Source organism: Vitis vinifera, chromosome 7 (genome assembly GCF_030704535.1).
Source record: "Vitis vinifera cultivar Pinot Noir 40024 chromosome 7, ASM3070453v1".
NCBI lineage: Eukaryota > Viridiplantae > Streptophyta > Magnoliopsida > Vitales > Vitaceae > Vitis > Vitis vinifera.
This window is the reverse complement of record NC_081811.1, coordinates 27,965,564-27,990,022: the sequence shown is the minus strand read 5'-3', so window position 1 is coordinate 27,990,022 and position 24,459 is coordinate 27,965,564. Positions and strand designations below refer to the sequence as shown.

At 35.3% G+C, this 24,459-nt stretch overlaps 5 protein-coding genes across 7 annotated transcripts; 3 read left to right on the top strand and 2 right to left on the bottom strand.

The window, feature by feature from the left end:
* Positions 1-1,984: 1,984 nt before the first annotated feature.
* On the top strand, positions 1,985-3,560 carry LOC104879924 (hypothetical protein). The gene is made up of 2 exons (XM_010654542.3): positions 1,985-2,550; positions 2,756-3,560. Exons 1-2 carry the CDS (start codon positions 2,085-2,087, stop codon positions 3,382-3,384), a joined length of 1,095 nt encoding a protein of 364 aa, XP_010652844.1. The 5' UTR covers positions 1,985-2,084; the 3' UTR covers positions 3,385-3,560.
* A 1,849-nt stretch (positions 3,561-5,409) lies between these two features.
* Positions 5,410-7,335, top strand: LOC104879946 (uncharacterized). Its single transcript, XM_010654708.3, has 2 exons — positions 5,410-5,933; positions 6,371-7,335. Exons 1-2 carry the CDS (start codon positions 5,492-5,494, stop codon positions 7,039-7,041), a joined length of 1,113 nt encoding a protein of 370 aa, XP_010653010.2. The 5' UTR covers positions 5,410-5,491; the 3' UTR covers positions 7,042-7,335.
* Positions 7,336-9,008: 1,673 nt separating this feature from the next.
* Positions 9,009-12,861, top strand: LOC100261111 (short-chain dehydrogenase RED1). Its single transcript, XM_002280976.4, has 3 exons — positions 9,009-9,446; positions 11,362-11,521; positions 12,203-12,861. The coding sequence occupies exons 1-3, from the start codon at positions 9,110-9,112 to the stop codon at positions 12,537-12,539; spliced, it is 834 nt and encodes a 277-aa protein (XP_002281012.1). The 5' UTR covers positions 9,009-9,109; the 3' UTR covers positions 12,540-12,861.
* Positions 12,862-13,631: 770 nt separating this feature from the next.
* Positions 13,632-20,971, bottom strand: LOC100257727 (uncharacterized). 3 transcript variants are annotated; one of them, XR_786299.3, is made up of 9 exons: positions 18,880-20,971; positions 17,359-17,606; positions 16,895-17,050; positions 16,536-16,692; positions 16,260-16,402; positions 16,079-16,114; positions 14,139-15,035; positions 13,951-13,990; positions 13,632-13,856 (listed from the first exon to the last, which is right to left on the bottom strand). XR_786299.3 is itself a non-coding variant. In XM_002276690.4 (7 exons), exons 1-7 carry the CDS (start codon positions 18,953-18,955, stop codon positions 14,277-14,279), a joined length of 1,575 nt encoding a protein of 524 aa, XP_002276726.1. In that variant the 5' UTR covers positions 18,956-20,971; the 3' UTR covers positions 13,922-14,276. The 3 variants fall into 3 exon arrangements, 1 of the variants encoding a protein (XP_002276726.1); XR_009466261.1 differs by having other exon boundaries at positions 13,951-15,035; XM_002276690.4 differs by lacking the exon at positions 13,632-13,856 and having other exon boundaries at positions 13,922-15,035.
* Positions 20,972-21,067: 96 nt separating this feature from the next.
* LOC100256025 (large ribosomal subunit protein eL30) lies at positions 21,068-23,460 on the bottom strand. The gene is made up of 5 exons (XM_002281001.3): positions 23,253-23,460; positions 23,031-23,136; positions 22,786-22,887; positions 21,403-21,471; positions 21,068-21,316 (listed from the first exon to the last, which is right to left on the bottom strand). Exons 1-5 carry the CDS (start codon positions 23,271-23,273, stop codon positions 21,276-21,278), a joined length of 339 nt encoding a protein of 112 aa, XP_002281037.1. The 5' UTR covers positions 23,274-23,460; the 3' UTR covers positions 21,068-21,275.
* Between the last annotated feature and the right edge of the window lie 999 nt (positions 23,461-24,459).

Here is a 24,459-nt window from a genome sequence, read left to right as displayed (position 1 = left end):
TTCATAGTACAATAGTCAATAAGCCCTCAAGTAGGAGTTGAATCTACTAAAATAAAATCATGAGGGTTTTCCGTAGGCCATTACCAACCCAAATCAATCCCCTCCTTGGATCAGAATAAATTTGGGGAAAAAAATGGTACACAATATTGGAGTTCCAGGGTCCAATGATCTGCTTGCTCTTATATGACTGCTCTAAATTAATTATCCCTAAATGTGAGGAGTCAGATCATATAATAAAAACTCAACGAGTCAAGTGTCGAATCTCAGAAAAAACAAAAAAACACATAAAGGATGCCAGGGAGGTGATGGGTTTTCATTGAGTTTTGGAAATAGAATGATCTTGTGGAGAATAAGGGGGGTTAAGACTCCTAAAATTTTAGAGAATACATAGACAATGAAATGCTAGGGGTAAGGATTGGGATTGCCTAAGGGTAATTCCAACCGAAAAGTTTTCCACAAAAGCAATCAACACCTCCTTTTCCAAATATCCCCTCATTGCAATTCGGGTCACCCCTTTCCACTTTTTAAAGCCCTTTCACCGATATCAGATGAAAAGACGAGATAATAAAATTAACATCTCATGGAAAAACCAAGTTCAAAGGAAATCTAATACTTCAAACAAACAATCAAATAAATGACACATTTCCTTCTTTGTCATAATTTAGCTTAAGGGTTCAACAGGAGCAATTCCAAGTCAAAGAAGTACAAGACCAACTAGCGGTAGAAATCCCCTACACCAACCGTTTTCAAGGGAAGAGACATGGGTTTTAGCTTCATAAATTAGTGACTTGAAGCATAAACAGAAATCTTCCAATTTAACTTAACATAAGATGTGTTTCTTATTAAGAAACATGATATATATATATATATAAAGTTTAAATTTCGTAACCTTAAGTTTTTAGAAAAATCGATAGTTTAATATGCTAAAAGGATTTGGTTTGAGAAGAAATCAAAAGTTCAAACCGCCTCTCCATAATTTATATGTTTGCTTCATCCATTTGTTTCTCCTCTCCGCTCCCTTCAATTTGTAGTTCTAAGATAGTGGATTGTATATATGGAGCCCAAATACAAGACTTACTAATACTCTAAGAGGATTATAGGGCAACAGTGCAATGCCCTCATTTGATCATACGTAACATTAAACACCTCTTGTGCAATGTGAATGTGATCAAATTAAGGGTTTTTACTATCTTAAAAATGTCTAAAATTCTTAATATTGTAAAATAGGTACTAGTTTTATGAAACCAATTATGTTGACATTATTTCTTTTTGGATCATATGGTTTGAAGATTTACGGATTAGGTAGGCATTTTGTCGTCTTTTCACGAAGCCAGACCAAGAAAAGTCAATGGATCATATATTATGTAGACAATATATGAGGTGAATGATTGCGTCAACTATTTCATTAGCTTCCGAATTCACAGAATCAATGGGATCCCTTTTTTATTTATTTATTTCCACGTGGACAAATGGTTTTCATGGTGCAGTTAATATGACCAAACTACCCATATGTCATGGAGGAGTAGTTTCGAGATTAGATCACAAAATTAAGGTTACTTAAGGCTTACTGACCCAGGCGTGGGATATTTATTCTCAACTTCAACAGAAAGTTTTATAACACTGATCTTCTCCATTTACTTTGACCGATTGTCCGTTGGGTTAAGACTCAAGAGACTAGGTTTTGTTTTTTGTGGGGTTGGTGAAAATTATACCCAGATGGAAAATTGGTGATTAGCTGTCGACAGAGAAGCTGAACTTAAGAGGAAAATCCAAAGGCCAGGTCCAGTTGAACCTACTCATAACACCTTTCTGTAAGCCATTGCCACCTTGTCTCTCCTTCAGTGCAATGTGGCAAAGCACACAAACAACGTCCAAAGCATCTCTCACCCATGCATTCGACACTGTTGACACGCACACCACCCACCAACCCTCTTCTCAGCTTCCATTTAATGCCTCCTCCTCCCCCTTTCCTCTCCATTACTTCACCTCAACCCCTCTTCTTGCTATCATAGTATCACCATTTCTCTCTTCCTGTCCAAAAACCCTTGTTCCCAAACACTTCTTTTCCTCCATTTCATACCATAATGGCAAGCTCTTCCTCCCGCCAGCCAACCTCCAGAATGTCCAGTTTCCTGTCCAGGATGCCGAGGCCATTGAACATTCCCTCGGGAGCCGCAGGTCGCATACAGGAGTACCCCATGGGGACGCTGATGGAGGTCGTACGAGCGGAGGGTGCTGTCTTGATGTTGATGGAGTATGAGAACACTCACATCCTCCGCTTATTGAAGAGAGGGAATTTTGTGATGAAGCTGATGCTGCACACCATCAGCACCATCATCGTGGCCACTTGCATGGTCGATAATATGCACTGGCCACTAGCCAGGGATGCTCCGGTTGTTCGTGTCGCCAGCCGGAGCTTTCTTTTCGCCCTGCCAGGCCTCCTTTACGCCCTCTGGTTCCCACCAACCTCCACCGAGAGTACCGTCACCCTGCTTGCGGACGTGTTCAGGCAGTTTTCCCATTATGAAGATTTTAAACACGTAGCAACTGGTGAGACTACTTCTCTTGACGATTTGACTTGGGATTATAATAAAATATTTGCTTACCATGAATTTAAAATTTCAAATTTGTACCTTTTTTTAGAGAGAGAATTTTAAATCAAACACCTGTAAAAGATTCTCTCCATGTAAGCTAGAGAAAAGTCAACACAAAAACTTCACCATTTCAACACCAATTAATACTCATTCATCTCCAGATGTTGGAGTGTCTGAAGATCAACTGAGTTTCTGGCTGAAGGCCCGAGCGCAGGTACAACCTATTCTGCACGCTAGGCTTCAGCAATACGGTCACTTCATTGGACTATCCCCAACTGCAGTAGGCAGCCAAGCCTCGGAGCTGTTGAGAGCTGTCCGCATGTCGGATGCAGCTCAGTTGGTGATGAAGGCCTTCCCAGTCGGTCTCCTCAATCCCACACACTGTGACATCCATGACCTTCGGCCACACATCCATAACGGCAGAGCTGCGGCTAACGGCCCAGAGTCTTACCCGACCATTGTTGTGTTTACCAATATAGTCGAAGCCCTGCAGTTCATTTGGGTGATCGCAACTGACCAGGGTCACCTTCTAAGGGCAGAAAACAGGCCCGGCGGAGTGCATCCTGTCGGATTCAAAGTTTGGTGCTTGAACCGATCGGGACTCGCTTGTTTACTCCGTGTACTGATCTACGCTGGAGAGTTGCCGGTGAGACCCGCCAACCATCAAACAGGAATAGTCGAAAGGAGAGAAAACGGGAATGGCACCAATCCTGGACCTCAACCCATGGCCGGTATTGAGATGAGGCAGACGGAGGAAGGAGAAGCAAGCACTTCAGAACACAATCAGTAAACTTCATTTCCGCTTGTACCAAGGCATGATAGATAGAAGAGCTTTCAAGTGTTAATTGACTCTGAACATCTTCTTTCAAATTCCTCCTGCAATCAATTAACTGGATAGAATTTTAGTGGTTTGCATATTCATTGCCCAAAATAATATATCTTCTCAAATCGTTTCATTCTTCAGCAGGTCAAATCTTCAAATATTATCCAATTAATTCAATTAATAATTAATATATTTTCTTTCAACCAAGAGGTGCAATTGATGTTCACACTGTACAACATGAACTGGTTAGATTGTCTATGTGAACAATCAGAATCTTTTCCTATTTTTTTCCTTTAAATTGGAAAACAAAAATAGGAAAAACAGAAAAGAAACATAAAATTTTGAGAAAGCAGACGAGCCACATGGAGACAACTTGGGAAGGAAATATATATCCATTTTAGCATATTTGGTAGCACTTGTAAGTATGGTTTGACAAATATTAATGGAGTCATATATCAATAGATGAAGCATAATAATGAGTATAGAAATTAAGAAATGACCAATGTCAAGATTATATAAATTAACCAACACATAATCATACAAATCATATATATATATATATAGTATATATTAGAGACATTCAAAATATAAAGGCAATATTAATTGGTTGTTTATATAAGATACAAACCATTGAACAAGCACCAACCCTCTAGCACCCAACCATCAAATCTAGTTGTTTAACGAGTTGAAATTTTTTCAGTATACTTTAATATATACTAGTTCCTACTCGGACCGCAAGTTGGGTTTCAAGGTTCATGGATTGTGTAAGCATTAATCTTGTCATATTTGCATGAAGCCAAATCAAAACCAGTTGGTCTTATCTATCTATCTATCTATCTATCCATCAAGTAATTAAGTCGGGGATCATATAATTTGCAGTTAAGATGAGAAGTTAATTACTTTTTACACCAGCTATTGAAGAAACTAAAGAATATATGTCCTAATCAAGTCCAAATTGTATCATCTAATGAACCATTCACTGGTGCTCCATGCATGGAAAGTGGAATAGGGAAAAATAATTAAATGATGGTGGAAACTACTATTGTAATTAATTATAAACAAAGGAATACCACTGCCTTGAACATCCACTAAAACCCAATAGAAGCAACGGTATGGACTAAGGATTAAAAATAAGCATAACGAGCGATAAACGACAACAAATCAGTTAAATAACGGATTCCATGAATATGAAAACCGGTAAGCGACAAAGATTTCAGTTAATCAACAGTCACGACGATTAAAAACAAATATATATATATATATATATATATATGATGATGTATGAAAAAGGCATTGGATTTTGGCGATGTTGTCAGCTCAAATTAAACATGTACTTCATAAATGATCAATCAAACTAGAAAAAAATATATATATAATAAAGAACACAAATGACAAAAATTAGTACTAATCACTGATTAGAATAAAAGCTTATTAATTTCTTATATGTCTCTGCATTTCTTTTGATCATCACCAGTGGAGCCAGGGGCTGAATTAGGGTTTTATTTTTGTCTTTGGGCTGTTGGCAGCCAAAGGATAAATGATAAACATCAATTAACCATAACAATGATTAAAAACAAATATAAATACTTCATGAATAATAACTATATTGCTACATATCTATAGATAGCTACAAAAGTAATAGTATAGATAACAAATTACTCAGTATTATTGCATAGTAGGAATACTTAAATCTCTTCTCCATTTCTTTGGCCCATCACTCGTGGGGCCAGGAGCTTAATTAGGGTTTTCCCTTTTTGTCTTTGAGATGGTGGGGATGAACTCAAGGAGAAAGCATAAAGTAAGATGGCAAATGGATGATTAGCTGTGAGGGAAGATGAACTGAAGAAAAGTCCAAAATGCAATTAAATCCATGCATAACTCCAGCTCCCAGCCATTGCCACATTTTCCCTCCTTTGATGCAATGTGGCAATCCTCTGAAACAACAATGCCACGCTGCACCGACTCCTCCCTCTATTTAGTACTCTCTACTTCCGACCCAACCCATTGCACCTCAATCTCTCTCCTCCTCGGAATCATCCTCAATGTTGCTTTACCATTTTTGATTCATAACATCATGCCGAGAGCTTCGCTGCTTCCTCCAAAGTCATCAAACCCTAATTCTAGGGCAATCTTAAGTTTTGAGGAAAGATGCCTGCAGTTCCCATGTGGGCAACTGATACAGGCATTGAGGGTGAACATTGCTGACCTGATGCTGTTGGAATACCAGGACAGCCGAGTGCTTAGATTCCTCCGCCGCGGCGAGTTCATGATGAAGCTGGTGAAGCATTCCTTCAGCCCCATTGTGGTGGCAGCATGCACTGTGGAATGTATTCACTGGCCACTGGCCAGGGATGCACCGGTGTTTCGGATCGGTGTCCGGAGCTTCCTTATGGCAGTCCCGGGGCTGCTCTACGCCCTCCGGTTCCCACGGAGTTGCCCGGAGCAGAGAATGGTCTTTCTTGAGGTTCTGTTCATGAGGTTTTGTGACTATGCAGATTTTAGTCACATTCAAAGTGGTAAACAGGGTTTTTTTTTTTTTTGTTGGCGGTTTCATTTGGGATTATTTGTCTGTCAGCTGAGGGCATTTTCGTCAATATAATACCATTTAATCCCTATAATTTTTTTTAATTAATTTCAGAGTTTCAAGTGCAAATTTCAAATGAAAATAAAAAAAATCTATGAAAAATACAAATTACAGGCCTAAAAAAAGAAAGAAAGAAAAAATTGTCTAGATGGGTCATGGGTGTGTTGGATTAATGATAACGGAGGGTATATACTTTTGGGCTCCTCAACACGTGACGTGCGGGACAAAACATGGGCATTTTCATCCAAATGCAAAAGTTGCCCTATATCAGCGGTTAAGAGTTGTAGGAAAGCGTGAGGGAAATAAGACAAAACGAAACGAAACCGTCGTCGTTCATCTCAAAGTGTTCATTTCTGTGTTTTGTAACAGCCATGGGGGCTTCAGAAAATGATCCGGATTTCTGGATGAGAGCACGGGACCAAATACGAAGTACTTTAGATTCAAAGCTTCTGCAATCCGGGCACTTCATCGGATTATCTCCCACGGCAGTCGGCGACCAGAGCTCGGAGTTGTTGAGGGTGTGTCGGGCTTCAGGGACCGCTCAGGTGGTGATGAAAGCCATCCTTGCTGGCATCCTACAGTCCACACACACTGATATTCATGAGATGAGGGCAGACGCCAAAAATCCCAGGCGTCCAGTCGACATACCGGAGGCTTACCCGAAGATCTCCGTGTTCACCAATATCATTGAAGCCCTAGAGTTGGCTTGGGTGACGACCTCCGGCTCCTCCCACCTGCTGAGGGAAGCGGCCGGCAAGTCAGCAACACTGCAGCCCTCAGACTTCAACACTTGGAGCCTAAACGAATCAGGTGTTTTTTGTCTGGTGGAACTGCTGGTGCATACCGGAGAGACCCTGGACAGGAACAGCAGCAATCAGCCTAGGTCTGAACCCGAAGAAGGAACTGAGATAAATAAAGAAGGCGGGGAAGATGAGCAGATGAATCCGGAGATCATATTTCCAATAATTAGTATAGAAAATGGAATTAGTAATAGTGAAGCCCATAAAGAATACATGGAATGCAGTAGGGGCATCTATTGAGGGGTTTAATTTATAAGGCCTTTTGGCACCTAACAGATCTGTATTTGAGTAATATCTTCAACCAAATGGTGCAGCTGATTTACAACATATGCTGTCTTGAACTTCTCAACAAATGAATGCATCAATGAGAAGAAGCATCAAGCAGGAAAGACATGGGCAAAAGTTTCTTCAGGTTTGATCAGAGAGGGAGAAAGCCTCGGTGATGATATTCATCAGGAAAAAAGAATTGTTGAGAAAATCCAAAGATTTGTGAAGAAGTACTTTTCATGGATTAATGGGGTCCCTTAAAGCACATGAGCAAAGGATCAACGGGCATTCTAGTTCAATGTCTTTGACCTATATATTTATTTAAAAAATAAATAAATAAATCCGATTGTCAATGTAAAGAAACTTGGGATTTTTTTTACAATTTAAAAAAAAAATGGGTTTTTGAGAATAATTCTTTTAAAAATAAATAAAATCTATAAATAAAAACTTCATGACCTTTTTGGAAACTATTTTCCTACTCAAAAAACTTTTTAATTAAACCTTTGATAAAAAAAATATTTGGGAATTTGTTATGAAAACATATTAAATTTTATAATAATAAAGTTGAGATATCTTCAATGATTTTTTTTATTTATTTATAAAATGTCTAAGTAATAATTGAAAATATGAAAAGTATCCTGAAAGTTTTTTTTTGGTATAAGGATACAGATACCCTATTTAAAAATAAATTTTAAAAACTATTTTTCATTTTAGTTCCTAATAAAATTTGGTCCTCTTAGAAACTATTTTTGAAAACTTGTCATAATAGTCTTAAAAAATAAAATACCTACAAATTTTGCTCTTAAAAATCGCACAATTTTAAGATTTTTATTAAAAATATATATATTATTATTAAACCTATTTTTTAATATAACAAACACGGTCGTCTCCTTGAAAGAACAAGAGTTTCGGAAGCAAAATAATCCTTTTATAAAATATATATATAAAGTTTAATCTATTTGTAAAATTTATGTTTAAAATAACCCTTTTATTACCATGTATATATTCCTTGAAAGAACAAGAGTTTCGAGAGCAAAATAATCCTTTTATAAAATATATATATATAAAAAGTTTAATCTATTTGTAAAACTTATGTTTAAAATAGCCCTTTTATTACCATGTAGGAGTCTCGTCATAAAATTTTTTTTTTTTCTAAATATCGGTGAAAGCCTCGATTACCAAATTGAGGCTTCATGTTTTAATTGAGGTCAATTGAAGCTTTATTTTTTAACTGAAATCATAATTGTCGATTATTTTAGTTAATTTTTTGAAGGCGAATATATTGCTTGTATAAATAATAATCCTTTTTTTTTACGTAAAATTATAAACATATGCTTTAACATAATAAAAAATTTATACATAGAAACTTAAAAGTATACTATTATTTCAATAAAATTAAATTTATCAAAATACAAATAAATTAATATCTTAAAAATATAATAAATTAAATATCTTTAATTAATAAATTATATAATTTTATATCTTATTTATATTTCATATAACTTTATTATTTTAAAATTATTAATTTATTGATAAATAAAATATTTATTTATTATTATATTTATCAATTTATGTATTGAAATAATACTAGATCTTTAGATTTAAATATATAAATTTTTTATTATTAAAGTTTATATTTTTAATTTCAATAATAATTTATAATTTAATATTTTTAATTAAATTTTAAAGAAAAAAATTAACTAAAACCTTAATTACCAATTTTGATGGCTCGTGGCAATAAAGAGATTAATTTCATAAGATTTGTAAAGGGTTAAACCTACATTTTTTTTTAAGGGCTATTTCGGCCCAAAACTCTCCAAACAGGCCATTTATTGAACGGTTGGAAGTTTTATATTAAATGCAAGTACATTGCGCCATGGGCCATGCACACGCGGACAAAAATGGACACGTCAAAAACACTTTAAAACCAACGACATACTCCAACAAGATCAAAACAACCGTGTCCACAATCCACATGCTTTTTCTCACTTGAATTCTTCTCCCACTTTTTCCTTCCCGCACATCACTCAAGTCTTCCCAAATGGAATACTACGATCGCCAGGTGGTTCTCATCACCGGCTGCTCCGAGGGCGGCATTGGTCACGCACTCGCACGCGCCTTCGCGGAGGAGAAGTGTCTGGTGGTGGCGACGAGTCGGTCGCTGCCGTCGATGGCGGATCTAGACCACGATTCTAGGTTTTTTCTCCAGGAGCTGGACGTTTTGTCAGAGGAGAGCGTCCACCATGTGTTTTCGAGTGTGCTTGAGAAATTTGGGCGGATCGATGTTCTGGTTAACAACGCTGGGATCCAATGCGTTGGGCCTCTCGCTGAAATTCCTCTCTCTGCGATAGAGAACACCTTTAATACCAATGTCTTTGGTAATTTTTCTCCACTTGTTTCTATGTTATGATAGCGACGTTCCTGTAAACAATTGAAAACTGCATAATTGGAGTGGTTAAGGGTTTTTGTTTTCAATGTATGTTGGTTTCTCGATTTGTTGAGTTATGTGCAAATTTTAGTGCTGCAAAATGGTATGTTTTGTAATTAATGATTATGAAATTATGGCTTACGGATAATTGTTTTCATTAATTATGGGACAATCAGAAGAATTAGGAAAATGATGATTGATCTGATGTTATTGCCTTCATGTTGCTGATATATAATCATTGTTTTTCTTTCTGTTTGTTCAACTTTGCTATTTATGTTTGATAATATTAATGTATAGCAAGATTAGTTTCCGACTCAATATAGCTATATGGGTAATCAGCCAAATTATGATTATTTTGAAATTTGATGTTGTCAGCTTGGTGTTTCTATCTATAGATATAATGAACGACTTGGTTATTTTTGAATTCAGGTAGCTTTTGTGGGTGAAGAGGAAATTTATGATTAGTTTTGAGTTTGGTGCTTATTCACATGAAAGCTTTGGATATTTTGGCTCTGAATGTTCTGAATTTGTTCTGTTTGCTGATTTTGGTTTTCTAGTGAACCACTCTTCGGTTGGATGTCAATTTTAATTTCAACAGCATTGATGCAGACTCAATTACTTTTATGGGATCTGATGGATTGATGATCATGATCTGAGGAGGGTGGAGGACTAGCCTGCATTTGTGTCTAAGAGGATAATGGTAGCCAAAAACAACTAGGAAAAGTCTAGGGACACCAAAATAATGAAGCATCGATGCACAAGCCAGCCATTGTAATCTTGTTTGGCTGCAATAATTTTAATAACTTTAGCTGCATTTTCGGCACTGAGAATAATGAATTTCAGTACTTGGGCTTTTGTTGTTGGTATAGAAATTTTTTTTTTAAGAATGAAAGGTATCTTTATGACCATTAAATCTGGTAGGAACATTCTGCAAATATCACATTTTCTAATATGTGTTTTTTACAGATTGGACTAGGCTGCTCTGGGTAGCGGAGTTCCCTGTCTTTTTGTTCTTTATTTACTTGAATAGAGGTAGAGGGGTACAAAAGTTTTGGTTTAAAAGAAAAAAAAGAAATGTTAAGAGGACAATGTTACCCACAAGTCTTTCTTGATCAGCCTTGTTGTAAAGAAGAAATGCATGTCAATATTTTCAATTGGCTTCCTTGTCAGCTATATATTTCTTAACCATGCCTTCTAAAGAAGACGTTCTTCTTTTTGGGTGTAACAGACTAGGATTCATTATCTATTAGTCTTCATCTTGGCTAGGAAGATGATCAACCACATGATCATGTTCTTAATTTTTATTCTCCATTTTTTAATCTCTACATTCTCAACTCATTCTACTCGAATTATAGGCATAGTTAGGGTCTCAATGGCTTATTTGAGCTAAGATTGGTGATATTCATTTATGCAGTTCAACTCTTAGAGGTTTTAAGGCCTGGTTTATCCTCCACACACCCCCACTTTGAAAATCCTCATGCTTGTCAATATTGACCCCAGTACTTTCTTCCTTAACCCATTTAATCTTACCAAAATGGCTATGAAAATGTGGCTCACTTTGTTTTCTAATGTACCATGACACATGGTGCAGTCCCACAGAAAAATGCTTTTCTCACATTGTCAAGATTAGGAAGATAGCACCATGAGATCATTCTTCTGTCTTTTGTATGTCATCCATCCTTCATGTTTATCATAATGTTGTTATAGCACACTATCACACATCTTTTAAATTGCTCTGCTGAGCTCCTTCATTCTGTCTGTTTCAAAGAATGTTATGAACAACTGATTACATAACATCAAGTCTACTATTATGAATTTAACAACATTATTTCTTCTTGCACTTATTATGTTATACCCATATGTAGGTTCCATGAGATTGATTCAAGCTGTTATCCCTCACATGGCATCTAGGAGAAAGGGAAAGATTGTAAATATTGGAAGTGTTACTGTTTTGGGCCCGGGACCATGGGCAGGTGGTTACACTGCATCTAAAGCTGCTCTTCATTCACTAACTGATACCTTGAGGTTTGTACAATGTAGACACTGCTGTTACTTTTACTTACAATCTGTTTCTTATCTGCATAAAATTGACGACTGCGAAGAATTTTTGCTCATGCCTGCATTTGAGTGATAAATGGCGCAGAACAAAGTTCCAGCACTATCTTCATCCATGTTAAGAATATTAGGAGAATTGCTGCAAAAACAAACCACCTTGTGTTGGTAGAGTGCTTCCAAGGAGGTTTTCTTAAGATAAAGAAACTAGGACTCTATTTCATCCAAGATGTACTTTTTCATCATGCTTTCTATGCATTATAAACCTCAGTTTGAGAACAATATAGCATACGAATGATGAGGGAGTTATCACTTTCACTGTACCCAACAATTCCTGGGTTCCACTGCCTTTAGTTATATCCATAGACTAGACTGTAATTCAAAACTGACTTTGCAACAGCAGTTTTGTGGGTGTTTTGAATCTAAGATCCTTAAAAGTTGAAATTTAATAATTTTATGATCATCATTTCAAATGCATACGATATTCCACTCTCTATGATGTAATGTGATTTCAGATGTACATTTGCCCCATGAGAATCTAGTGCATGGCTGAGCTTACCATTTGTAGGCTACTCAAATGCCTCACCGTTTGTGGGATTTTCTCATGAGACTAATGATTCTTATGACTTTTACACTGCCCACCTTTATATGCAGATTGGAACTCCGGCCTTTTGGGATCGACGTGATTAATGTTGCTCCAGGAGCTGTTAAGTCAAACATTGGAAACTCTGCATTAGCCAGCTACAACAGGATGCCTGAGTGGAAATTATACAAGCCATTCGAAGCAGCTATACGAGAGAGAACCAACTTTTCACAAGGCCCCAAGTCGACACCTTCAGAAGAGTTTGCGAAGAAGACTGTAGCTGCTGTTCTGAATAAGAATCCACCAGCTTGGTTCTCATATGGCCATTACTCCACCATAATGGCAATCATGTACCATCTACCTCTCTTTATTAGAGATTTCATACTCAGGTTAGCAATGAAATGCTAAAGATACACAAAAATTCATTATATTTCTGTCGTTCGTAGCCTATAAATGGTTAATTAGATTCATGTATCCACGCCTGTATGCATGGATATGGAAAACTTGAGTAACAGCTCTTGGTGTTCGTAACTGTTGCTTATCCAAAATTAGTTGATTAATCCAAGAAATCTCCATGATGAAAAAGTTTGAGAGTTTAGGGTATGATTCTAACCATCGGATAATGCCTACTTCCCTTTACATGGAGGAAGATATCATGGTGTTCAAACTCAATATTCATACTGAGAATGGAGATTCAGAATCTTATGATTATGCTTCACATTTCCATCTATGCATCTTGCACTATGTTGTTTCCACAAGACTAGAACTGTAACAGTTGTTTGTTTTAAGAGAAAATAGGCACCTAATAGAAACCAAGAGAAATATCACGAAGACTGTCTTTTAATCTTTCCAAGTGCACTGCATAGATATGAAGGCATGCTTTTAACAGCATCGGGAAAGAATGATCCCAGGCGGCTTAATGAAAATCTCAATTCTCAGCTTCAAATTTTCTAGCCCTTATTCAAAGTGAGTTCAAATTTTTCTTTCTTTCTTTCATTTCCGGGTTTTTTTATTTTTTTTATTTTATGATTTAGAACTAATTTTAGCTAGAGCATTTTTAATCTCTAGCCCTTTTTTAATAATATTTCTAATAGAGACAATTTTAAAGAGTCATTCATCTAATATTTGGTTTCAAAAATAAAAAATAAAAAATGCAAAAATGAATAATAATAATAATATTTTAAAGCATTAAAGAAAGGAAAAAATATCAAGTAAAACATTTATCTTATGTTTGGTTTAAATAAAAAAAATCAAGTAAATCAAATATTATTAAATTTTAGTTAAATTTATATATATTTAAATTATTTATTTATATATTGAAAAATAAGTGAAATTAATTTTTTAAATTACATAATAATCATTTATTCAATTTTTTTTTTTTTCCTTTCACTTACATTTTCCCTTAAATTTTCAACTTTGTGCTTGAATGTAAAAAATAAGAAAAATGATAGTATTTTAGCTAATGGGTTTTATAATAAAAAATAATCACGAACCAAAATCTTAAAAATAATTTTCTAAAACTTATTTAATACCTAATTCCAATAATATATATATTGCTTTCAAGCATTATAAAATGCTTTTCATCCTCTAAAAATCATCCCCAAATGGACTTTTTTTAAGTCTCTTGTCAATCCGCTGAAGGTTGAAGCCAGAAGGATGCAACCAACCAAAGACTGTGTCTCATGCAAGGGAGAACACAACAGGCAAGTCCCTTTGACGAGTCACCTATGAGATTACATTATATACATCGAATTTAGAAACTGAAACCAGAAAAGATTCTGTCAAAGACATTTGAGAAACAACTAAGTAAAGGTATTACCTTTCTCTGATTTGATTTGCAATACAGGGCCGTCAGCAGTCTGTAAACCATCATTTTACAGGGTATAAATCTCCAGAAGAAAGGAAAAATCATAAACTACCGGAGATACTTTTAACATTACCATCATCATCTATGGAACATAAACTCTACAAATTCACTGAAAATAAACGAAATTGCTACCCTTATACCTGCATTATCTGTTGCTGTCCAAATGCATATTTGCCTAATTATTGTCAGAGCTCTTCATGCTTGTCATCTCAACAGAGCCAATTGCACAAGCAAAAATTTCAAAACCCTATGGGAATCTTTCATTGGCTCAAAGAACTTCACTGAGAATGATGAGGGAGACCATAATACACCATTCCAGGAAGCTGAAGCGGCCGGAAACTGGGAGGTGCTGGGGGTTGCTGAGTCAAGGGCATAGGTTGATGACGAGTTAATAGAGCTGGCTGCTGAACCAATGGTATTGATTGCTGCTGAGGCAAAGGAGCCATTGGATTCACCATATGTAGTGTAGATGGGGGTGGAGGTGGCCCTGGTGGCAAGGGCGGAATGCTACCATAACCATATGGGTTCATAATCCCTCCTGATGGTTGCAAATATTGCTGGGAAGGTGGATTGGGAAGCATATGATACTGAGTTTGAGAAGTTGGGGTCTGGCTCTGCATGGTTGGTGGGGCAATAATAACTGATTGATATGGTTGGTTTGGTGGAGCAGTAAGGGTCTGGGTTGACATAAAAACATTGGGATCTGAAACTGGCATGGAGTTTTCTGGTTTTGAATTGCTGGGCATGGGTGTGAAAGAATTTGATACTGTAGAGGTCTTTGTCAGACCGGCATTCTTCGCCTCTTCAGCTGCAAATGTTGAGAGAACAGAAGTCATGATCAACTGAGAGGAGCTCGAAGCTGTAAGCTTGTCTGCAACCTCAGCTGCTATATCTGCAGCTGTCCTCTTGGATGCTTGGCCTACTTTTGCATTTGCTTCTAATGGTGAAGTTGCATGGGATGGTTTTGCCACTGTAAAGTTTTCATCATTGAGCCGCTTCCGCATGTTGCTGGCTTCCTCTGCCTGTGCATGTGCTACCTGAAAATTGATGAAACATAATAAATTGATATACTGCTGAGAGATCAATTGCTTTTCACTTTGATAGTTATAATAGTATAAAATGTTCTCTCTAGGAATAAAGATCAACTGCTGAGTCCTATGGGAAAATGTGAGGCCCTAACTTTTTTATCTTAGCAGCAAACTTCAAAACTATCTTACTGACAAAAAGAAACAAAATGAAAAACAGAAAAAAAAAAACAAAAAACAAAAACAAAAAAATATCAAAAAAAAATATATATATATATATATATATATATATATTTATCTTTCAACGCCTGTCTAACAGAAATAACCTATAATCAATACTAGTTTTGCAAAGAGTTTGACATTTCCATATCTTTCTCCCACATTTTGTTGAACATTGAAAAGTATCCTCCATCAGAACCTTCTAATGTCCAGCACAAACTATGGGCTAGTCTAGAACTAGCCAGCTAATGAATTGTCATACTCGATTCTGATGATGCTGGCTTCATGATAACATAGCAATAGGTTGTGCACTAACAGATAGGACAAAATAGTCAACAAAAATATAACACCAGAAGGAAATAATTTCAATTCCACAAAAGTTGAGATTGCAAAATATTTGGTCGTAATTTGGACAAACCAACTTCTTTACTGTAAATGTTAGTATACTATTTCTATTTTTAACTTCTTTATATTTCCAAGACTTTAATGAATTAAAAACCACTTTTGGTGTGACCTAAGTTAAACCCAGTTATAGTTTCACCAAGGCAACAGTTTTCCCTGCTTTTAGCAGCTTAGGAATTTCCTCTTTTTTCCTACACACCAGCCTAATAAGTAATATGAACTCAATGATGAGGTCAAGAGCACATATAGAAAGCTGAAAATACATAGAGTTAACAAACAACAGCACACAAGGAGTAAGCAATATTGTAGGCATGTAGCAAAAAGGCAGGATCAGAGATATCATTTTCTGTATGCAACTCTGCATACTAGGCATGTATCACATATTCATCAAATGCAAAGAAAACTATGTTATGCAGTTAGCACAAAAAACGCACCTGCATCTGAGTGCGAATATTCTCCAGTTCAGATTCCTGAAAATTTTCAGAGTGAAAGCACAAAGAATCTCATAAATTTACTCTGTTTCGGAACGCACAGAATATAAAACAGGTTCTTATAACATTTTGTTATCACATAAAATATCGAACATTTAAAGAAAATGATGGTATGATCCAGTACCTGTTCATGCAGTGCTTCTTTCAATTGAGATACAAGGGCTTCTCTATTTGCTTCAACTAATTTAAGTTTCTCAATACACTGCTTTAGAACATCTTCTTCATCCTCTAATTCTTTGGCCAAAGTTTTTCGCTTGGGATCCTTTGCTGAGGAACAAATAAGCTAACTTTAGCCATTGACACACATCCCAAGCATCCAGAGCATCCAGTAGGAGACTTGGATGCTCTTAAGAAGAAACGAATGCTAACAAGAATGAACTAAAAGTCATTGTCAGCTTACCATTTAAACATGCAGTATCAACATCTCTCTCCATCTTCCTCACATGGTGAACAGCAGATTTGCATTTATTCATCTCAGCATCTTCAGTGGATTGATCACTAAGCACCACATGAAATGCAGACACTATTTTTTCTGCTGACCCTCCAATAGATAATTTCTGTTTTCAAAAGCATTGATTTAAACAATGACCAATCTCTCAAACGTATAAAGAAGAATAAAGACATCTAAGTGAAGTAAAGATAACAATAATATCCACAGAAATAGCCAAAAAAAGAATAGTATCTAAAGATATAAATGACAGAAATTCAACAAAATGAAGGATAAAGAAAAAAAAAACATGGATGAGCACAGATTCTGACCGTTCTTATGGAGCGCATATCCCTTCTTACAATTTTGACAGAACGAGAACGTTTTTTGCTGAATTCCAAGGGTGGAGGCAGTTCTTCCCCAAGCATTACATCATTGAGACTCTGTGCACGGGATCCAAACACTCTCCTTTCTTCCCATATATGAACCTGTGCATATGTGAGCATTACTTAAAAAACTCAAACCAGTTTAAGTTCAAATTTATGAAGAAAATAAAATACAACCTAAAAACCTATTGTTGACATCTTGATATTTTTTAAATTGGTACTTCAATGGATAGCATATTACTCAATCTGCCATCTTATTATATGTTACCAATCCATGGAGACATTATTCTACCAAGTTCCTGAAACTATCCATCCTGACACAGTTCACAAAAAAAGGAGATACAGAGTAACATATAGAACAAAAGACTATTTAAAAATCTGAATTGATAAAAGAATAGCATTTTTCATACCAATCGAGAGACCACGTTCTTTCCATGATCATCGCCTTTCTCGACAACGGCCTTAAGTGCTGCAGGAAGAACCTTCCAAAACTCACTAACAAATTCGTTCCCTTTACGTTTACTGTTCTGTAGAATATCATTTGCAAGGTACAAAAGGGGAACTTTCTGAGCCATTTCTGAACTGTGAAACTGTTTGTCCCATGTTGCAACAACTAGTTCTGCTTTGCTCCGGTGAAAAATACACCAATGTGATAACGCTAGATAAAAGTTAAGGTAACAAAAAATTTTACATGAGCCATCCATATGATTGTTTCATAAAAGGTTAAAACACCCATTTTTTAGTAGAACAGCTTGAAAAAATTTTAGGGTTAAGCACGTATATTTGTGGCTTCCTTTTTTAAGATCTGTTGCATGTTTGAAACTTTCAGCAGTTTTCTTGCCTTTTCACAACACTTTAGATATCTTTTTTCCTCTCTGCGTCAAGCCACCAACACATCATAATTGTCATTGATTTCAATAAGGAAACACTACATACATGGAACTCATACACGCTTTAAACCATTTTCTATTACCCTCTTTCATACATGCATATGGAGGTAGCTTATAATTTCCCATTTAGTAACTTAATAAGCCTACACTAACAGTAATTCATTACAGAGTAAGCACCATATTGCATTACTCTGCAATTCCACATACAAAATAGTACATTTTATAGCTGTTAAATAAGAGCAAATACTAACAGGATAGATTCCAAACAAGAACCGCTAACACAATTCCCAAATAAAAAATTGCAATCCATATAAGTTTGATTTATTTCCTGTTAACCACAAAGGAATCCTAACAACATAGATTCCTAAGAACCCCAACATAATTCCCAAATCATCAGATTTGGAAGGAAGCCTACATATGCGTAAAAATCTACTCATATTACTGCTATCAAAAAATGTTTTGGTGTCATCAAAGACTGGTGGTTTACCATTATAAAAAACTAGTAGTTTACCATTACCGGAAGCTGGTAGTTCACCGTAAACAGAAGCTAATTTGTCATTATTGAATATCGGTAAACTACTGTCATCCAGTACAGGTAGTTTACCCTTTTTAACAGCTGATTGAGCAACCAAAAGTTGCAAAATCATGAATTTTATATCAAATTGTTGCTTTTTTGGGACAAAACCAGATTTTAACATCTAATGTAGCCCTGGCAAAAAACCCAACTGCATCAATGCAAAGTATCAATTGCTACAAATACAATAACAATTTATCATTCCAGCTGAATCTTTTGAAAATAGAACCAGCAATTAAATCAAAATATATATAAAAAAACCTTCAAGTCTATCTCATCTCATACATGCAAAGATAATTCATAAATTCGACTAATTCATCACATGACAATAGTGATAAGAAGGAACCAAAATCAAAGTGCACAAAAGGAAAGAGAAAATGTTTGTCAGTGAATAGAATTCAAAACAGGATACAGAGGAACAATGAATAAATTCTTTAAAATAACAATAAGAAAGAAAAAAAGGATACTTTCGATACACTGTTGGGTGCTGTTGAGCTTGGAAAGCTTATCTGCCAGAATCTGTTCACTAAAAACGCTATTCATTCCGACAAAACAATGCCCCTCGCCACCCTCCAATTGAAGAAAAACGTTAAACAAAAAGAATAAAACACTGTGATTCCTAGACCACCAAACTCCCAAATCAAAAAAAAGAAAACCCTAGCTTTCCACAAAACGATCCAGAGAGCCAAGTTTCCAACCCGGGAGCCCTAAAACCCGCCGAAACACAAACGCCATGCCACCCACCCGCACCCGAAATTGAGCCAATGCAAAGAGACGAAGGAACTCGAAATGTACCCAACCGTAGGCCACGACTCAAACTACCCAAAAAATAGACAGAAAGAGAGAGCGGAAAACCAGGAGGAGGAAGGGCCAAATCAAGAGAAGGAAATTAGAAAGTGGAGAATTGGAGAGAAGGGGATGAGAAAGACGGCCGTGGTTGAAATAGAAAAATCAAAAAGCACAAGAACAAGAATAAATTTAGAAATTAGGAAACCCTAGAAAGGGCTAGGCGTTGCTGACAGAGAAGAAGAGGAACGTTAGAGAGAGAGAGTTGCAGAAATATAAATATGTTGTTAGGGAGGCTGTAAATTTTGAGGAATTTGAGCGACGTTGTATTAAGGTTTTTTCTTTTTTTACTCTTCTGATTTTAGAGGTTTTGTGGGAGGGACGAACTTACGAAGGACCAGAACAGTGCCCACCAAGTCACGCCCCTTGTAATATTTGAAAAAAGGAAGAATGTGTTTTTTTTAGTAAATATTATTATATAATGTTATGGTATTTGAAAATAGTAAAACATATAATAGAAAATAGTTTATATTTCAAATTTTTTAAAATAAATTTAAAGTATTTTTTAAATAAATTTTACGATATTGTAAATCCTGAAATGAAAATTTGTTTCTAAAAATAATAAAAAACAGCTTATAAAAAATGATTTTTAATTTTCACTTCTTTGAAAAAATTGAAAAGACAATATGTCAATGTTGGTTTAGTTTTTGAGATTAAGTTCAGGTGGGGAGTGTCTGAAATCTGAACGAGCAAAGTGCTTTTTTTTTTTTGGCCTAAAACAACCTGTTTTTAATGTCATACAAATGATAATACATTATAAATCTCATGATTTAAGGTTATCTAATTTTACTAAATAACAAATATAGAAAAACAAAAAATCGCCATTAAGGTTTAAAATAAAGTATGTTATAAGTAATTTTTTCACTGAAGACAAATGACATGATGTCACTTGCAATTTTGGACAAAAATAAGTTTGCTATTGTTGAATAGATGATACATGGGCTTTGTTAAGGAGGGTGGTGGTGATTTTCTAGGGGTCTATTTTGTCTTTTCATGTATGAGTACGAAACTTTGATTTCTTACGAGATGATACTTTAGAACCTCAATTTAGCTGCTACATCAAAGCTCATAAACCATCCTTTTATTGATCGTAGGAAAGGGAGAGCTTGAGACCTTTCTTGAATTGGGCAAATATGAAAATATGCACTTTCAAGAAAGTGTAGAAGACATCTTCCATAGATATTAGGATGAAGGTTACCCTAGAGTCTAGACAAACCCTTCATCCATTCACGTAAATGGACTTCTTTATCGTCCACACCACAAAGCCTCCAAATATGATGAGCGGCAATGCTCGCAAAATGGGAGAAGGATCTGAAAAAATTACATGAATATAGCGGCCACATGCACATGTTAATCCATTTAGTATGGTTTTAGGAAGAGTCCCATGTGATTAAATCAAACCTCAAGAAAGAGGGAGATACCTTCCCATGTATACTTAATTATGTAACACTGGGAAAATATATCTTTCCCCTAAAAATACTCAACTAATTAAGAAAAAAATAATGCATTTATGCAATAACCCAGATATCATTTGAATGAATGTCTTGACTTAACATGTTAAAATTTTACTATCAAAAACCTTTTATCAGATAAAAGGTCATGCCATTGAATCAAGAACCAATGACCAATAAAGAGTACACAGTACACCCCACCTGTATGCCTTAAGCATGCACCAGTAAAGCCATTTTTCTCCCACCACATTAAGTGTAAAATTAAAAAAATTAAAAAGGCACGTTGTACACCTCATCATGGTAAACTACTACAATAAGATTTAATGATATATAAATGGGGCATCCACTCAATCATATATAACCAGAAGCATGCTTAGTTTGATTCCAAAATGTGACCAAAGTCAAATTTGATTTTAAAAAAAAAGTGCACCACATTTAGTCGAACAAAATTCCACAACACACATGTCTCTGGTCCAGGGAAATAATTAAAAAAAGAAAAAGGCAAATTCATTCTACTTAGCAGTTTATGACAATTTAAATGCAGCCATCCATTCAACTCAGTTGTCTTAGTGATCACCAGGCAGTGTCTTGATGATATCAGAATCACCTGCATGACAAAGTAAGAACACAACAATGAGTTCACCAGGGCATCTGCAGCATTGTGGTTGTAAGCATGGTGAATATTTGGAGTACCTGGATCAATAATGCTCAGGCAAGATACACGGAAATACTTGCCACATGCTGTTCCCAAGTCAACATTGTCTACATAAGAGAGGGGAGAGATATGAGTTATAAAGGGCAAACCAATGGAATTTAATTTTTTTTTTTTAAATATCAAAGTCTTTGCATTGAAAACACTAAAATAAATCACCATCTTTAGTCTTTACAACCAGATGTTTGATTCCCCAACTTCCTTACTGTATTAAAAAGCATTGCAGTTATATTTTATGAAGTAGAGGTGAGCTAATGAATACAGAAGGCAGGGCAAATATGAAATGAATAGAAAGTGCCAAGGAATCCAATGCCCTGCAGGGCTCTTATATGCCATATTATGCCTTAAATGAAACATATGTACTTGGGATGTAAGCTTCTACACAAAGTGCCTGCTTTACAAACAGAGCAGCAAAAGCAAGAAACAGCATGAAGAAAATATAGTTCCCAGTTGAGTTCAGAAGGAATCTATTATCTATTAACTTAACATGAAAGATAATCTCCATGCGAATGAGCTTCATCGACTTGCCACAAATTGAAACTACAGCAAATTATATATTACCAGCAAGAATAACTAGTGAAAGGAAACTATAACAATAAGCACTTGATAAACATTAGTAATTTGAATATGGACTTAAAAGTAGATTCAATCACAAATTAAAATCACGCACACCGCTACATTATTTTGGTCCTATGAAACCCATCTCGAAATGAACTTTTTCATATTAGACATGAACTTCAGTAACCTTTCATATTCAACAGAAAAGGTAACAACATCAAAGCAACCTAATGTTGAAGAACTCATCATCATCAGTTAAGAACTATTATGATTCAGACCCAACCCCGCCTAGTTAACTAAAAAACTTAATGAGGTTGTAACTTCATAGATTGGATCCCTTGAAAAGTCAACCAAAGATCACCTTCACCCAAGTTCGTGTGTTTAACTAATTCATAAATGTAAACAACCAACTTATTCAAAATTATCCCAATCGTGTTTATCTATAGGATAGGATATTTTCTCCGTGTAGCTAAACAGAGCAGCTAATAAACTAATTGAGGGATTCAACAAATATTATTTTATCCCAACATTTGTTCAACTTCTTCAACCAAATAAGGAATCTGTTCCTTCCATCTCCACCGCCTCCAGTCTTTCAAAACCACATACTCCAAAAACATGCAAACAAAGATCGAAGCATTTATGCTTGATAACATAAAAATGATAATGTACACTATCACCTAATCACATTGGGCCACAAATTAATATTAAATGAATATAAACCACAAATCCAACAAATCAAATTAGTATGAATTGCAAACGAAATAAACAACACATAGTACAACGAATCAAAGAAATTAAATACTTACTTCCATTGAAGTGGTGAACGCCAACCTTTGCAAGCATGGCATAGTACTCGATCTCAGATTTCCTCAGTGGTGGACAGTTGTTGGAAATGAGGATCAATTTTCCTGCCATGAATCAACTTTCCATCAGTTCAAAATCAAATAAATATTAGACTATAAACACATCAAAAGTTTCAAAAAATCAATAAACGTCGGATCTCAAATCAACGCCATAGGTAAGAGAAGAAGACCCAGAAAATGAAACAAACCTTTCGAGCTTCTGAGAGATTTGAGCACGGTCTTGTACCCAAGTGTGTACTTGCCGCTCTTCATGACGAGGGCAAGCCTGTTGTTGATGCTCTCATGAGTCTTCTTCTGCGATTTTCCAAAAAAAAAAAAAAACACACGCACACACAAATCACAACTCGTTAACCATGGGGAAAAGGTTAAGAACAAGAAGATGGAAGGAAAAATGCAGGGTAAGATCGTACGGTCTTCTTTCCGGCCACCATCTTTGTGTTTGGCTGCTGAGAAAATGAGGACGAAGGGGTTTTCGGCGAGATAGAGAGGAAACCCTAGCCACAGAGACTTGCCGCAAGCGAGCAACTAGGGTTTATATGCCATATAGCAACCCTAATATATATAACACAAACAAATAAGTTGGAAATGAAAGCCCGTGCAGTTCACGTGCTTTCGTGGGCTTTCTTGGACCAATGGGGTTTAAACTTCTGAAAACATAACTGATCCTGGGGTTGGGAACAGTTGAATGGACTTGAACTGGGCCTGTATTGACATTTCCATCAACCCGGCCCAACACTGTCCAAGATTTTATTCTGAAGTCAAATTTTTAGAAAAGTACCAATGATTTAATATGACTGAATAATCAATCTAACTTTCTAACCCAACTTAACGATTTTATGTAATTTAATGAATAATTTGAATCATTATATCTCGTAAAATAACTTAAAATTAAAATTAAGACAATAAGTTGAAAGAAACCCCTTTTTATTCTCAATCCTCTTAGAATTATAGCGGCATATTCAAGTGGTTTTTAGCTATTTAAAAATCAAAATCAAATTGGTTCATCAAAATTAGTTTACCATGAAAAATTGGTTGATTAAAATTAGTTTACCATAAAAAATTGGTTGATCAATTTGGTTTTTAGCTATTCAATTTTACCATAAAAAATATTTAAAATAATTAAATGTAATTAAAATTAGTTAAAAATTTATGTATTTTTTAATTATTTAATTTTTATCTAAAATAAGTGAAATAAACTTGAAGTATCATATAAAAATAATTTATTGAATTTAAATCTTTTTTTTATTCACTTTTCTTTCTTCTAATTTTCTTATTCCTTCTAATTTACATATATATGTGTGTGTGTGTTTCTTAATCTTATAAGTACGAATTAAAACCATGAGTATCCATTAGGCTTAAAGTAAATAATATTTATACAATTATAAGCAAACAATTATAAATGGTAACCCTTTTTATTCTCAATCCTCTTAGAATTATAGCGGCATATTCAAGTGGTTTTTAGCTATTTAAAAATTAAAATCAAATTGGTTCATCAAAATTAGTTTACCATGAAAAATTGGTTGATTAAAATTAGTTTACCATAAAAAAATTGGTTGATCAATTTGGTTTTTAGCTATTCAATTTTACCATAAAAAATATTTAAAATAATTAAATGTA